At 35.1% G+C, this 16,604-nt stretch overlaps 1 protein-coding gene across 5 annotated transcripts in view; it reads right to left on the bottom strand.

The window, feature by feature from the left end:
* Positions 1-16,604, bottom strand: part of LOC145297490 (tyrosine-protein kinase fyna-like) — a 504,206-nt gene that overhangs the window by 65,279 nt on the left and 422,323 nt on the right. For all 5 annotated transcript variants that reach the window (XM_080143376.1, XM_080143377.1, XM_080143380.1 and 2 more), the window contains one exon: positions 606-1,050. In XM_080143376.1, the coding sequence (XP_079999502.1) occupies positions 606-1,050 (445 nt within the window). The remainder of the gene's footprint in view (positions 1-605; positions 1,051-16,604) is intronic.

The raw sequence follows: 16,604 nt of genomic DNA, 5'->3' as shown, positions 1-16,604 counted from the left end.
ATATGGTTAAGTGACAGTTTTAGTTGGTTAGAACTGCGTTAAAGCTTGATTTTCTGACCAAATTTCAAACAATTATTACAGTTTATAGATCACCTTCTCAGCTATATTGTGAAAAAATTTTTAAATTTTCGTTCACTAAAACAAAAGGTGTTCAAAATCGTAAAAAAACGTAAGGAGGTGAGGAAAGTTTTTTATGACTGGTTTATATAACAACCATGTTGCTTCAGCGACTACTGTTGCTACTAATTCACCGCTCTCGCGTAAAAGTAACAAGTGAAACAGAGATTACAATAGAAAAATGCGAGCATGAAAAGTAATATGGTTAAGCTTAAACATGGAAAAGTAAAAGACTAGTTGTTAAAACTGGAAAAAAAAGGACAAGATATTCTAGTAAAAAATATAATAACATAACTTTAAATATTGATGCATTAAGAATTTTTTTAAAATTCAATTTATAACATATACTTATACATATATATATATAATTTTGTTGTATTGGAGTTTAAAACACGTTTACAAAAGTAAATAAGGAAAAAATGTAAAAAGCAAAACAACGGGACAAAGAAAAAACGGAAAAAAGGAAAACGAAAAGTGCGATGACTTACTCAAACCCCCTGAGTTTAAGTTCCTGGAATGATGGGGGATACAAAGGTTTTGATGAGGTCGAGACATTTTTCGGCTGGTGGTTCCATTTCTGGGACGACCAAGCATTGCTACGTACAGCCTTTGCATTGCACGATACACGGCATTCTTCTTCGCCCTCTTCCAAAGAATTGGAGAGACTCAACAACCAGAAATTGTCCTGGAAATCGTCGATGCCACCAGCAGGCATCGGGATTTCTTTGCGACAGATTGGACAGCAAAAACGCACTGCATTTTTGTTGGGGTTCTTTCGCACGTAGTCCTTTAAACACTCAGCACAGAACGAATGAAGGCAAGGTAATGCCTTCGGTTTTACATATGGTTCAAAACAGATTTTGCATTCCAAGAATTCTTCCTGAATCTTCTCTTTTAAGGTGTACTGGCCTGCTTTAGCCATTTTTAGCCATTCTGAAATAAAAAACAAAGTATATGTTTTAGAGAACGTCAAAGCATTTAACTGGAATTTTGAAAAAAAAAAATGTTTATTGTTAAAATTGTTCGTTCTTTTTGATATCCGGTTTCTGCTCTAAACACATGATACAGTGACAAGCAAGATATGGTCCCTTCTGATTAATGCTTAGCTTTTGTTTACTTAATCATGTCCAATTATCTAAGCAAATGGACAGCAGAAACCTAAAGTCGAGAAAAAAACGTAAACAACACAAAAAAACAAAAATAACGTAAAAAAAAAAAAATATTTAGCTGAAAATGTGTCGACTCTAAACAGCATCTTGAATAAAGTGAAAAATATAGAACAAATTATGTTAAAAAAATATGCAAATAAAATACATTTTCTTTTTCTAATTAATTTCAAATTTAAAATCCAAATTAGAGATTGCACTGGCTGGTAATTGCACATAGAACTCTAGTTTATTTTTGTTTTTTTTTATAAATCCAAAAAGGCATGTGGTCGGTGAATATGAAGTTGAGAAGTGATTTTTCTCTTGATTTGAATTTTCTTTTAAGTTTCGTAAAAAATTCAGACGATATAACCTTCGTCCTTCTTCAGGTGTGAATATCACCATGAAAAAGAAAACAAAAAAACTAAATAACACAAGACTTGTGCATTTAACATCTCTGCATCCTCTCCATCTATTTACTCAGCTTCTTTTGCAACAGAATCGTATTAGCATTTGAGGGCATGCTGCAAGCATGGACTTAAATACACATACACACACACACATATATATATATATATATGGATAATATCAAGAAAAGAGGGAAGCAGAGCAAGGAAAAACAGAGAAGGAAAAGAAACTGCCTCTGGCAATTGGTCAGCGAATGTACGAGTCTGCTCTCTCTCTCTCTCTCTCTCTCTCTCTCTCTCTCTCTCCACCTATACCCGTTAAAAAAAGTCAATCTTTGTAAAACTATTCGTTGAACCAGTAGGTGTTATAGAGGAGTTTTGTGGTATCCTGCATGTAGCTGTTTTGGTTATGTTAAATGACAAAATAAATGCCTTTTCCTTCACCAAGAAAAGTTGTGTCAACGTTATTTTCCTTTGTTGCTCTGCATAGGAGTTAGGTCAGATAGAGCGAAATAGACAACGTTATGAAGTTTATTTTTGGAACGATGAAAGTTCCGATTGGCCAAAATATAATTATTTGTTTGCATAAATTCAGGCCTACACCAATTGAGTGTGCAGAAACAAGTTTACGCACTTTAATTTTTTGTCACCGAAGAGTAAATTTCAGTGTTACATAACCTCATTTGAGAGAAACTGCATGAATACAGCAGCCCTGCTGTTTTACTTGTGTTGGCGAGCATGGATCTCCAAAGAAAAACAAGTAAAGACTGTAGTTTCCCCATTGTTTTCCATCTTAATTCGGAGATGTATCTGCCACCATGAGTTAAACACGTCCCCAGATACCAACCTGGAAATTTCTACGACTCCACATAGTACATACAGAGCCTAGCCTTCCTAAATGGTTACCCATCTTTTACTGACGAAGCTCATTGTTGCTTAACTTTGCTGATCTGGCAAGAACCCGTGTGTCCACATGACTGTGCCATATTAACTACAAACGACATCCTTTTCAGTTGTCTTTGTTTGAAATATTACGTAACATTATCTAAATAAATTAAAATAAAATTATGTAAAATAAAATCAAAATTAATCTGAAGTTAACAAGTTTGAAATAAACGCTTCCATCGATTGTTCTTCAGAACCAAAGTCATTAAAAGAGAATATCATAAAAGTCGCACTCGTTGATATTCGGTCCAAACCTCAAAGAGTTAATCATCCTGGCAGAAATTATTAGAATTAATAAAAACTTTTAAATGCAAATTCCTTGATCATCCCAAAAGTACTTTAACCACGCTTCAACTGGAAATGAAGCTTTTAACAATTAAGCATTATCCTCCATCGCAATTTTTCACAAGATTCTTGTTTCCACTTTCAGCAATTACTGATAATTAGTATTCTTCTGAACAAGACCCTCTTTATCCATGAGAGGCTTTGTCCATCAGTCAGCTGATGGGTCATGTGGAACTACACCTTATTTTGTTCATGAATTTTTGAAATGAGTGTTGATAATTTGGATCATCCGAACTATCGTTCGATGTTTCAGTTGATATAATCTTTAACCTTCTTCAAGTTTATCTTGTCAATCTAGAAAACTGTTATTATTCATCGGGTTAGTGTTCTCATCTTGAGTGCGATTTTCACAACGTTTTGGTCGATGTAACCTCCGACCTTCTTCAGGTGTATCTTATCTAATTCTGGAATGCTTTCGTTGAACTCAGGAATTTGGACGGAACTTCGAGCGGAACCCTTTATTTACTTCGTGGAGGTAGAGTGCTCTTGTTCCATCAGCCATGACTGGATAGAGGTCCTAAGTAAGTCAAAATTGTACTTTTTCGGTCGCCCACACTGAGGATTGAACCTTGCATTTAGAATTAGGCACAGATAGAGAGCGAGATAAATTGTTGATAGAGGTTGTAGCTAGTAGAGTGTTTTTAAAAGTTGATCCTTGAAAGAATGGAAAAGACTTTTGTGAAAGATTATTTTTGTTTGTTTGTTTTATATTTAAATCTTTATTTTTTGGTTAATCTTGTTCTCGGGCACTTGAGAGTTTTGAGTTTCTATAGAAATGCTTAGATATCTTAAGGTTTCAGATTTTCTGGGTTTTAAGTGGCCACTCCACTTTAGAAAACTTTGCAATGATTGCCCCTAAAAGCACAAAGTGCCGCTTAGTATAATTTCGTTCCACACCACCATCTTTTTAAATCACCGAGGAATCAGAAGTGAGGATGGCTTATTCAGTATTGATGACGGGACTGGTGTAACGAACGGCTAGGCACTCATATTCTACTGTAAGCCTCTTTAATGTGGGAGGGGTATATTTGTTTGCTTACCTAATTCCAAAAATAGGGGCACATCAGTTCGTTTAACACTTAGCAGAGAAGACTAAATTACAATAAGGTCTGAGAAAAAAAAAAAAAAAAAAAATTCTGATCTCTTTAAATAATAGACTAAGCATATCCATTTAATTAAAAACTCAAAATCAGCCTCGACAAATTGTAAAATTTGTAAAAGAAACCAATTTATTCAAACTCCTATAAACTAAATAACATTTTATTTTAGAAAAACAAACTTTTGGGGAAATTTAAAGCATCTTGCTTCTAAAGATAAAATTTTCAAGAAATTTAAAAAGTCTTTCCAAGAAACTGAAAATTTTCTATGCACACAAACCTTTTCTTGGCATTAAATGACACAGAGAGGTGGAAATGCCATTAAAAAATCACGCTCACTCATATATATATATATATATATATATATATATATATTAATGAAAATTGTAAAGGTCAATGAGTATGAGATGAAACAATGCCATGATGAGCAGTGATGGTGCAAATTGGATAGAAATCATTTATAAGGACGGCTCAACAACATGAAAACGACCTAGCTGGGAAGCAGCTCCATAGTCTTGTATTCTGCAGACGAAGAGTTCCGGGAAAAAAGCTTTGTTCATTGAATTTTCGTTTGGATTTAGGTACAGATAGATAAGGTAAAGGGAATTTGCTGACTGTGGTTGTAGCTAGACGAGTGTTTGCTGTGAATGTTTTATGAGAGGGGATCATAGAGTGAAGCTCAGTTGAGCACATCTCATGAAAATAACGATAGAGCAGAGACAGACACGCAATGTTTCTTGTTTTAGAAAGAGGTAGCAGAAAGGAGAAAAAGACGTCACCAGATTTTGAAATCGGTTTTGTGCCATGAAAGGATGTTCTGAGCAGCTCTTCCACAGATGTGGCAACAGTATTCCATCATTTGGCTCTTATATAAGTGAAGGATTGCGGTGAGAGTGAAATACCGGGTTTGTATTACTGTACACATAGATTCGAAAAAGTTGTCAAAAAACAAATATATAACAAATAAATGTTATCAAAGGCAAGATAAGTTACTTTTCTACCAAACTGGATACATTTTTTTTGTTTTTATTCAATGTAACATGTTTTATTCAGCTCGAAAAACATGCAGTGTTTACCGATGTATTGAAAAATTCAAAATGGCGCCCGACACTCTCTTTAACATGGTAAGTTTTGGAAAAGGTGTTATAAATAATAAACTAGACAAAATACTATTAAAAAAAACACCGAATATATGTCAACTTATGTCACGGTAACATATGAGAGAATTTCTAACAGTATTTTGTCTAGTTTATTATTTATAACATCTTTTCCTGAACTTACCGTGTTAAAGAGTGTGTCGGGCGCCATTTTGAAGTTTCCAATACATCGGTAAACACTGTATGCTTTTCGAGTTGAATAAGCATGTTACATTGAATAAAAACACGAAAAATATATCCAGTTTGGTAGAAAAGTAACTTATCTTTCCTTTGATAACATTTATTTGTTATATATTTGTTTTTTGACAACTTTTTCGAATCTATGTGTACAGTAATACAAACCCGAAATACCTTTTAGAACAATCATTTTTCCAGTCACCTTGGCGACAGATTTGATGCAACTCTCCCATTTCAGGTCAGAGATGAAGATCAGTCGTAGAAGCTTGTTGTCAAAACAGGGTGTTCCCTTACAGTAAAAGTGAAATGAAAAATCAAAGTGTTGGTGGTGAAAAGATAGTTTTGGATGCCTTAAAAGTAATCAGCCATGTTTTTCTCCATTTCACTACGTGCTCAAAGTCAGACGAGAGAGAGAATCAGACCTTGATCACTGCTGACCTTTGAGCTGTTGCTTAAAACTTTGATACTATGGAGTCTTTCCAATCATTTATTTTATTTTAAATTTGTTTTTATCTCTCTATCAGTGATGCGAGTAGCCGAAATGAAGATGAATTTCCCAACTGGGGGAGTAAGAGGGAGTCATGGCCCCTGTGTGTGCAAATAGATAAGTGTAGTCAATTATGTTAGAGTTGCTTGAAACCTTAGTACTTTCTAAACATTTACTTGTATTTTTATCCATTAGGTGTGGAAGTAGTCAACAGTAAAAAAAATGATGACACGACAATGAATTTCACAATTATGAAGGTGAACTGCGCGCACGCGTGCGGAGAAAGAAAAGGGCAGCACAGAAAACGGTTTTCCCAAACAACTCCATTCAGTGCATGCATTCATTTTGCAGACTGTTAGTTATTTCACCATGTTTCGGTCAACTCATCATCCGGTCTTCTTCAGGTAATTAATCACTATGGGATAGGAATACTGAGTCTTGTAACTCATCTCCAATAATTACTGCCTTTGAGGTCTGTAACGCAGTGGATAGAGGTGTTGATTCTCTACACTTCCAGGTAAGCATTGTCTGAAGATAGCGGTTTCAATCCTACCCAAAGAGGATTACTTGGCCAAAACGTGGTGAAACAACAACTACAGAAAACAGTAATGACTGGGGATACAAAAACTTGATTTGGAAACTCATTTCCTAATCAGGAAAGTAAGAGGTGGTCATGACCCCTGTGTGTGTGTGTGTGTGTGTGTGTGTGTGTGTGTGTGTGTGTGTGTGTGCGCGTGGAGAGAAAACGGGCAGCTCAGAAAACGTTTTTCCTAAACAACTTCATTCAGTTTCAACTAAGTTAAAATTAGGAAAAAGAGACAATGTGCATGTATATTATTATAGAGTTAATGTTCTATCGATTTTTATATATTATAAAGTTATGATTTCCAAAAAAAAAATATATATATCCATATGATTGGGTGTATCAGCTTGAATCGAAACTGAAACCTAAATTTATGGAAAAAATATAACTGGAGTTCCTTCAACTATAATTGAAACCGAAACCAAAACTTATGCATTCTTGAGAAAATTATTTATAAAAAAATATAGATTAATGAAGTGCCATCAGCTATGATCCAAACTGAAACCAAAACTTACGAAGAATTCTTGGTAACATTATTTATTACAAGAAATGGAAGTCCATAACAATTAAACGACAGTCACTCAGATGTAAACATGACATACAAAATAATAAACACGCTATCCTATTATCTTAATAGTTGTTTCACCATTTTTCGGCCAACTATTCCTCTGGCTTGCTTTAGGAGGTTAACCGCAACGGGATAGGAATGGTTTGTCTCTTAACTATATCCTTAGTAATGACTACCTTCCATAGTTGTCGTCTCATTACGTTTTGGCAAACTGATCCTCTGGTTTGCTTTGGGTAGGATTGAAACCGCTATCTTCAGACAATGCTCATCTGAAACTGCAGAGATTCAACACCTCTATCCACTGAAGAAGGCCAGAGGATAAGTTGGCCGAAACGTGGTGAAACAACAACAACTATGAAAATGAGGATAACAGTCCATAAATAAATAAATAAATATACAAATTAATCATCTCAAAGATTCCAATGAAAAATAATAATCAACACTAATATTCTTAAAGTTTATTTTATTCTAAATGCCTAAAAAAAAAAGAAGAAATTAAATCAAGCGCTCGAATTCATCATTTGGATTTGCAGAGCTTCGTTATAAAATAAAATAGCAAAAAATAGAAATGTTGTATTGATGTCTGGCGCGAATACTCATCGCATCCCTTAATACAATACCAACATCATTAGTTGATGATGGCAGAAAGAATTTGGCTGCACTGTTATTTCAAAAGTGCAGAATATCTTGTGAAAACAAGTTTTTATGGAAATAAGTATGGAAATGACGTAAGCGAAAATTTTTGCGACACAATTCTGTGGCGGCGCATCGAAAAGCGTCTGTTGAACATCTGCAGTTTTCTTTCAAAAATTGCTGATTTCTCGAAAAAGATGAGACATCAAACTGGAGGAATGCTGTTTGTTATGTTGTTTTATCGGTTTACAAAGAAATTTCTTTTAAACAAATTCGATAAAAAATTGAATATTATTCCTTTACTGATAAATATGTAAAACACCTCGAATTAGTAATTTAAAAAGGAAATTAATAAAGCAGGAGTTGTCTCCCTCTACAACAACTTTTACTTGCATACAAACAATCATTAATCATGACTTAATAGGTCGAAGAAATGCAGAGTAAATTGTGTAGTGTTGGCATGATCAATCGGAATTAGGAATTGAAAACTCAAAATTTATTTATTTTCCGATGCCAAAAATGATTCTTTAACAATTTCGGTTTCTTTGTTTAAAACAAAATTTTCCCTGGTTCGTATTAATGTGCCTTTGTGAACAACTTCCTCGCTCTTTGTTCTGCTGATTACATTTATTTTCCTCTTTTTATAGTTCCTAATACCTAGGGCGGGGGGATGAGGAGAACGTCCATAGTATACCAGTGGGAAGTTAAATATTATGGAAATGGATTTTTAGCCTTTTAGCTTCAAACTCTTCATATTTCACACATTGAACAGACACATTCGAAAGAACAGCCGTTTTTGTTTTCTAGATTAACAGAAACTGCTTATCAGGAATAGTAAGTTTATTGTTTGATTATTTTCACACTGCTGAGACGATGAATACAGACAATTTTCCTTCTCCTTTACGTCATAAACGCCACTTGCTATCTCTAATCTCAAGAGCAGACAACAATGCGCCTGCAAGACCATTTTTGAATGGAACAATCAGTCAGCTACCCACATCTATTAAAAAGAAACACCCACACCAAAAATTTAGAGAAGTGGTGATGGTGATGCTGTTCGTATGAATCAGTCGATTTTTGTTAGCATTTGTTTCCCTGATATCTTTCTAGTTAGAAATATTTCTAGAAAGACATCGAATACATACGGGAGGGAACACATGAAGGTTGCCAACATCTCTGAGTGAAAGTATTTCGATGGAACAAACTAAATTCAAACTTGTCACACTTAGGTTGTAAGTGTGTCAACAACCACTTAACCACAGTCACCTCCCTAGTGGTGATGGTGAAGAGGGTTCTGACGCAGACCGAGAATCTGGGGATGTCAAGTTCAAATCTAGTTTTGTCTCACAGAAACACTTTCACTTGGGGATGTTGGCAACCTTCATGTGAGCACTACCGTGAGTACCTGATACTAGAAAGAATTAGGGAAACCCAACAACAAAAATCTGCGTGTAATTGTGAGGCAAGGGTTGCGCAATAGCCAACCACACCTCTCCTGAATCGGCACTGTTTGAGTCCAGTGGCAAGGAGAAGACCAGGACGACTGCAAATAATGCCGAGATAAGCAGAGAGCACATACAGCAATTGGAAGTCCCAAATGGTCACCCATTAAGTAATGACCAGGTTCAACATTGCTTAACTTCGGTGATCCAGTGGGAACCGGAGTGTCAACGTGATTATGCCGTACAACAAAAATGTAATAACTGTTGGTTCATATGAATCACCATCACGCAAATGCCCTCATTCCCGACGGAATCCTCTACCTATACAAGAGTCAAATATGCCCTAGTATGCCACATCTTGGGAGAAGTTCCTAAGAGTACCCTTTCTTGACTTGCCAGGATACAAAGCAGTCTTCAAAATCTAGTGGGAAAAGACCTTTTTGCCCCCCTACTTTCTCTTTCCCACAGAAGTGACATTGCAATTCTCTGTTCTACCGTGACTCATACGGTAGTTGCTCGACTGAGCTTTAATCTACAACCCCCCTCCTCCTCTGTTAAACATTCGCAACAAATACTTGTCTAGCTACAACTGTCCACCTTCACTATCTGTACCTAAAATTAAACAAAAATTCCATGAACGATGTTTCTTCCCAAGAATTGACTATTTGTGGAAAATAATACTGTGAGGCTGCTTCCCAACTGACTATAACCTGATAATTTTCAAGTCTAACAGAAATAAGTTCTTGTTGAGTCGTCCTCTTATATAATTAAACACTACCCATGTTCCACCCTTACTGATCATCACGATGTTGTCTCACCATCTACCTAACACTTATTATCCTTAAGTGGCCTCCGGACTTAATAAACAGTAACCCTCAAGTAAAAACAAACAAAGGTATCAAAATACACCTGAGTTGCCCATTTGCTCTTGAAACTTGTTGGCAGCATGAGAAATATTCAAAGAACTTGATTGTTTATAGATCAAATCTTGGGTTGCTTCCGCTTTCATCCCTCATCCAAGCTGTGTTATGAAAACTAAGAATGTTAATAGAAATGCCTTGCAAAACTGACAGGTGTGCGCCATGATGATAGACTTTTAGGTCTCTTGCTGTAAAGATCATCCTTCATCCAACGAGGAGCGTTTCCGGTTAATTATTTTAGAAACGCATTTGTTCTAAACAAACTCGGCTGCAGAAAGAATTGTTTTGATTTGTGAACAATAAACTGAATAAAGAAATAAAAGCGAATCCATAAGATGCGTCCAGTCAATCTGTGCGTTCAGCAATGGAAATGATAATTCAAACTGAGCCCAACAACAAATTACATAGAAAAACATCTCCTTTAAAAATTTGATGCTGATCCAAAACCTGATCCTCTGTTGTGTCAGAATCTTCCCACAGTTTAATGTAAGCTGCCGGAGAAAGCTAATTTAATTAGACAATCACCTGTCAATATCTGACTAAATTGTTTTCATTAATAGATTAAAAAAAAAAAAACTTGATACGTTTTCGATCATAATTATATTATTTAATCAATTAGAATGTTTATGGAGATGAGTATTATTTATTCATTGCGGACCATTATCCTCATCTCTTAATTCTTGTTCATGACGTTTCCGTCAACTATTCCTCTGGCTTTCGTCAGATAGTAACCACGACGGGATAGAAACTCCGAATCTCCTAACTCCATTCTCAGCAATTACTGCTTTCCATAGTTGTTTTTTGTCGCACCATGTTTTGGCCAACGAAGCCTCTGGCCGGTTTTGGGTAAGATTAAAACCGCTATTTTCAGACAATGCTCATCAAGAACCATAAAGATTCAACGTTCCTATCCACCGAAGGGCGATCAAGGTTGAATTTTTTGGTCTTATAAATCCACATTTATTTTTATTACCTGATCTTCCATGGTCGGATCCGTACTGAATGGTATATGTATTATTTAATTGGAATTCATTATTGAGATGAGGATTATTTATTAATTACTTTATTTCGAACTATTATCTTCATCTTTATTAGTTGTTGTTTCACAACGTTTCGGCCAACTGTTCCTCTGGACTTCGTCAGGTGGTAACCACGACGGGATAGGAACTCCGAATCTAACTGCATTCTCAGCAATTACTGCCTTCCATAGTTGTTGTCGTCTCACCAGGTTTTGGACAATTAAGCCTCTGGCCGGCTTTGGGTAGGATTGAAACCGCTTTCTTCAGACAATACTCACCTGGAACTGTAGAATGAGAATGCAGTTAAGAAATTCAGAGTTCTTATCCCGTCGTAGTTACCAGCTGACGAAGGCTAGAGGAAGAGTTGGTCGAAACGCCGTGAAACAGCAACTAAAAGATGAAGATAATAGTTTGCAATAAATAAATAAAATTAATAAATAAAATAAATAAATCGATCATAATTGTTTCCATATATTCGTGTTAAAATAAAAAAAAAAAAAAAAGATTTCATGTTCAGAAAAAAAAAATTTCTTGGAAACATTTAATTAAAAAAAATTAATTTTCTAAAAAAAATTAAAATATTTCGTTCATATAATTAAACTTATGGTAAGCATTATCGTCTCATTCTGCTAAAGTTTTCAGCATTTCAAATTTATCGTCTAGCAGTGTTTGCATTGATTTTTTCCATCCGCTTACTGTAGACTACCGAAACATGCGATGGAACCGTGGGTCTGGTTTGGAATGAGTACAAACAATTTTTTAGATAAAAATTGATAATTTGAATTATTTGAATCATTCAGAGTACAAGATGAATCTCGCCAAACTCAAGAATCTTTGGGAATCTATACGGAATTTTAAATTGAACCCTTTATTTAATCCACAAAAACAGTTTTGGTTTTCCTGCTTGTTCCATCAGTCATTACCGATCATCATGAGTTGTATCTTCCGCTTGGTGCCGATTGCGAACCCACGTGACTTACTTTTCGCCATTCATTCTGATCCAGAGAAAGTTGGTTGATGAATGCCCAACTGTTGAGAGATGTCCAATAAAAACATTTTCTCTCCCTGGCTTTTGTCTGTTTTGCCTTCTAAGAACTTTGACATCCCAGTGGTTGATCATTTGACATGGCCAAAAAGTTTTACTTTCGCTGTTATCAAATAGAGGGGGGGCAACGAAGTAGTTTGGTGGAGGGTGGCTATTTTGGTTTTATCGATCAGGCCATGTCCCAATAAAACGCATTATGCGATTTTAAAACACCTTAATGTGATTGGTTAGTTGTTTTGTCCACGTGATACAATCAAAGCCATATAAAACTACTGGGACAACATAATTTAAATAAACTTTTACTTTAACAGTTATCGGTGCCTTTTGTATTTTAGAATGGTGTTAGGTTTTTGGAAAGCCACCCAACCCAGCCTGATTCTGTGTTTCAATGTCGCCTCGTGATCATTGGAGAAAGTCAGTTTATGCTCTAAATAAATGAATTGGGTGAGCTGTTTGCTGGATTAACTGTGAATAGCCATGTTTCCATTAAACTGTGATTTAGCTGTAGACATACATTCTGTTTTTTCTGGGTTTATTTCTAATCCTATCTCATTTGCATTCTTTGTCAACCGAATAGAAGTGTTATGTAAGTAATGTTTATTCTTAGTAAGTATTGCAAGTATACGGGCATAATCACGTTGACCCACCAGTTCTCATTTGACACTAAAGTTAAGCAATGTTGATCTTGATCAGTATTAAAATGGGTGACCACTTGAGAATATCAGTTTTAAGTGCTCTCTCCTTATCTTGGAATTGTTTCTGGTCAGTCTCAGGCCTCTCCTTGCCACTGGACCCAAGTGGTTCTAATTCAGGAGAGGTATGGTTGAGGAACCCACGACACTTACCTCACAGTTACACATGCAACTACCCTTACAGGGATGTCCATTGTCATTTGAGACTGAACGGAGATATCGCTGTTGCAAACCAAAACTTTACTTTCATCTAAAAAAAATAACATAGATGTTTGCAAACCCACAAATACTGACACCAAATTTTGGTAATACAATTATCAGCCGTATCATGACCATCCAAAGTTTGTTAGAAACTAAAGTTGCCATTTTGTCTTCTATTGATTCAAAAGTCAAACTCCGGTGTATACCTAAAGATGTTTAGAAAAAGATAAAAATCCTTACAAATGTATTATGCCATCTTGTGATAAATAAAAAATAATCATAATGAAATAATTCTAAGCTTAATAGTAACAATTGAACCTTCAACACCTAAAAGACTGTCACAGGAAACCGATTGTTAATTGATGCCATCAACGAAATGTTGCATCCCTCCACCTGTTCTACAATTATTTTAATGGTGAATGCTCTGATGAACTGCAAGCACTTTTACCCTCTTGACATAAATACCCCGACAAGTAGCTAAATCCCACCTCTACACAGTAGAGATCCCTAGATGTAAGAGAGCTTTCTACTCCAGTAGTTTCTTCTCCAGAACTTTGGATTTCCCTTCTGGGTCCCTGCTTCCCCAATTTACTGACATGCAGAAGTTCAAGTGTAATGTGAACAGACATCTTGCTGCCCAACTCCCTACATAGTACCTCTGTAGCTTATGTCCCTGATAGTAGCCCCCTACACCAAAATGACAATGTGCCTTGTTTGGGGGGTGAAAATGTAATGAAAATTTTTTTTTTTTGAATTGCACAGCATTTAGGATAAAAAAGTTTTTGCAAACACATATTTTTATATATATTTCTGTGTGTGTATACATATATATATATATATACACACACACACACATATATAATGTGTGTGTCTGTGTGAAATTTCCATACTGTTGGGTACTCTTTACTACCGGTTCTTCAGCAAAGAACAAACTCTTAATGTTTAGATTTGGTGGGAACCGTTAATATTAGTTGAAAAACTAATAGTATTTATATTCATGAATTCAACAAAATGGCTTAAAGATAATTTATATATATATATATATATATATATATATATATATATATATATTAGTCTAAAGAAGCTTTGAGTAAAAAAAATGTGAAAATAAAAATAAAGAATGCAGTTTAAATTCCCGAAGGAAAAAAAAATTAATTTTAACCTATCGCAGACTTAGCACCTACATAATCCGACTTCTAAAAAGTTTATAATTACAAAAGCGAATTCAATTATATATATAATTTCAAAGTGGTACTGTGCCTTGTTTAGGGTGAAAATGGAATAAAAATGTGTGTTTAGTTAACATCCAATGACCAAAATTCAGTCCTTATCATATTTATTTTGCGACTGTGAACAGACATCTTGCTGCCCAACTCCCTACATAGTACTCCTGCAGCTTATGTCCCTGATTAGTAGCCCCCTACATCAAAGTGGCAATGTTCCTTGTTTGGGTTGAAAATGTAAAAAAAAAAAAAATCATCAAACCATGTGTACCGATAATACAAACTATTTGTTACATAAGTTTTTTTTGACGTTTCTGAATTTTTGAGATGAGGATTGATTATTTGTATTCTTTGGATTCATCGGACTATTGTTCTCATCTTGAGTGTGTCACACTCAAGATGAGAACAATCTCTATATGCATCTACATACAGATATTCGAATCTTCAAATAAAATTCTTAACATCTCAAATACTGAGTTAGTAAAGAAGTTGAGGACATAATTTTCCTTTCCGTAATTGACCATTTACACACAGTAGAACCCCGGATACAGCATCAAAAATTAGTAAGAAAACACAGTAAAGTATATAATACACACGTATATAATCAAATAACATTATAAATGACACCGTAAGGCAAGGCAAATACCATAACCAGGAGCTGGAAAAACGTTGAATTCACGAATGCCTTGAAGGAGAGAGATAGATGGAGAGTCATAGCCGTCAATGCCTGTACTAGGTAAGACATCATTGGGAGGACTTATGCACTAATTTACACAGAAAATATTGACTCATTCTGCAAGGAATCTAATATATAAAGGAGAGTTTTGTGTCTCCATCTAGATAGTAATGAATTGGATAGAGGAGAGACGGATAAAGAAAGACAGACAGACAGGAAGGTAGAAAAATGGAAATTTTATTAGAAATATGTTACACTTTTTCCCTGGCAATTCCGGATAGCCCTGCTAGTGGAAATATAATCAGTATATTTTTGTGTTTTTTTTTTTTGGTCCCCCCGACAAATTGGACCTAGTATCCCATTCGAACTTTTGTTAACTATGCATTGGATTATTTTGAAATTTTGTACAAACATTAGTCATGATGAAAGTAAATTTTTGCCAGAACAGATTTTCAGGGATAACTCTGATTGCCCCATCAGGGGCATTATAGGGGTAAAATTGCCCCTAAATTATTCTTCCATTCATTTGTTTGCATTTTTCTCAATAACAATGTCTTGGATTTTAAAAAAAATTTTCACAAACATTAGTCATGGTGAAAATAAATTTTGCACTCGTCAAGGGGACCCTGCATGCTCAGCTTGTTTTATATCTATTCTGAATGCAAGCGCTTTATGGCTGATCATATATAAACAATTTACTAACTCGTATCTTCAAAACAGAGCTTGTAGTATTTCGATACAAGGGTGCGTGCTTATGTTTCAATATAAGGCATCACAGATGTTCACGTGTGTGCGAGGGGAGGGGAGTTAGGGTGTAGGAAGGGGAGGGGCTATGCACTCCAATCTTGAGATGCAAACACATGTAAGCTATTCAGAGAATCTCATTTTGCATTGGCAGAGTTTTATGGCGCAAACGAGAAGAACAGAGACACTTGTGCATGGGGTGGAGTGAAGTGTGTGTGTGTGTGTGTGGTGCTTGACCCACAAAACTATAGCAACAACAAATGGATTGTTCTCATTCTTGTAGAAGATGGAAACAGTGTTCTAGACAATGGTGAAGCCTAGCAAATTAACAGTGCAACAATCCAGGCCGAAAGAAACACATTGCTAAAGATAAACAATTGTTTTTATGCCAATACATCCTAAAAGTTAAATATTTTTTCATATTTCAATAATGATGTACAAAATGATAAAGTTATAAAATGGAGAAAAAAAATATTGATTTTTACATTAATGTTTTAGAGTTACCAATTTCCAATTCTTTGATCTTCCCTACAGCTGTTGCACTATATCCGATCTCCCCTCCTCCTCCTCTCTTAGTGTTGTTCTTTCAGTTTCTGCCTTAAAAGTCGGTGACATGCAACATACTTTTGCAATAACACGAAAAATATCTTTATTATACTAGTATCTCATTAACGTTAAAATACTAGTGTCTTTTTTTTTTCATTGAAATCGCTGCAAGCTAATAAAGGAAGTGGGGGCTTTCATGTTAATTTTGATCGTTTTCCATTTTATCCTTGAACATTCTTTTTGCATGATTTAACATTCTTATGTTTTATTTTTTGTTTTTTTAGATTCCTAATAAGAAGCATGTAATTGTTTGTGATTTATAGCATTTTGCGATTCAGGAAACGATTGTAAAATCATTGACAACTTTGTTATTGAAAAATAAATATTATAAGTAACAACTAAATTTGGGGCATTCGAATTTAACTAATCACTAAT

The sequence above is a fragment of the Euprymna scolopes genome, chromosome 18 (genome assembly GCF_053919585.1).
Source record: "Euprymna scolopes isolate OS-2025 chromosome 18, ASM5391958v1, whole genome shotgun sequence".
Classification (NCBI taxonomy): Eukaryota; Metazoa; Mollusca; class Cephalopoda; order Sepiida; family Sepiolidae; genus Euprymna; species Euprymna scolopes.
The sequence above is the reverse complement of the archived record's forward strand: the minus strand, read 5'-3'. Positions and strand labels throughout refer to the sequence as shown.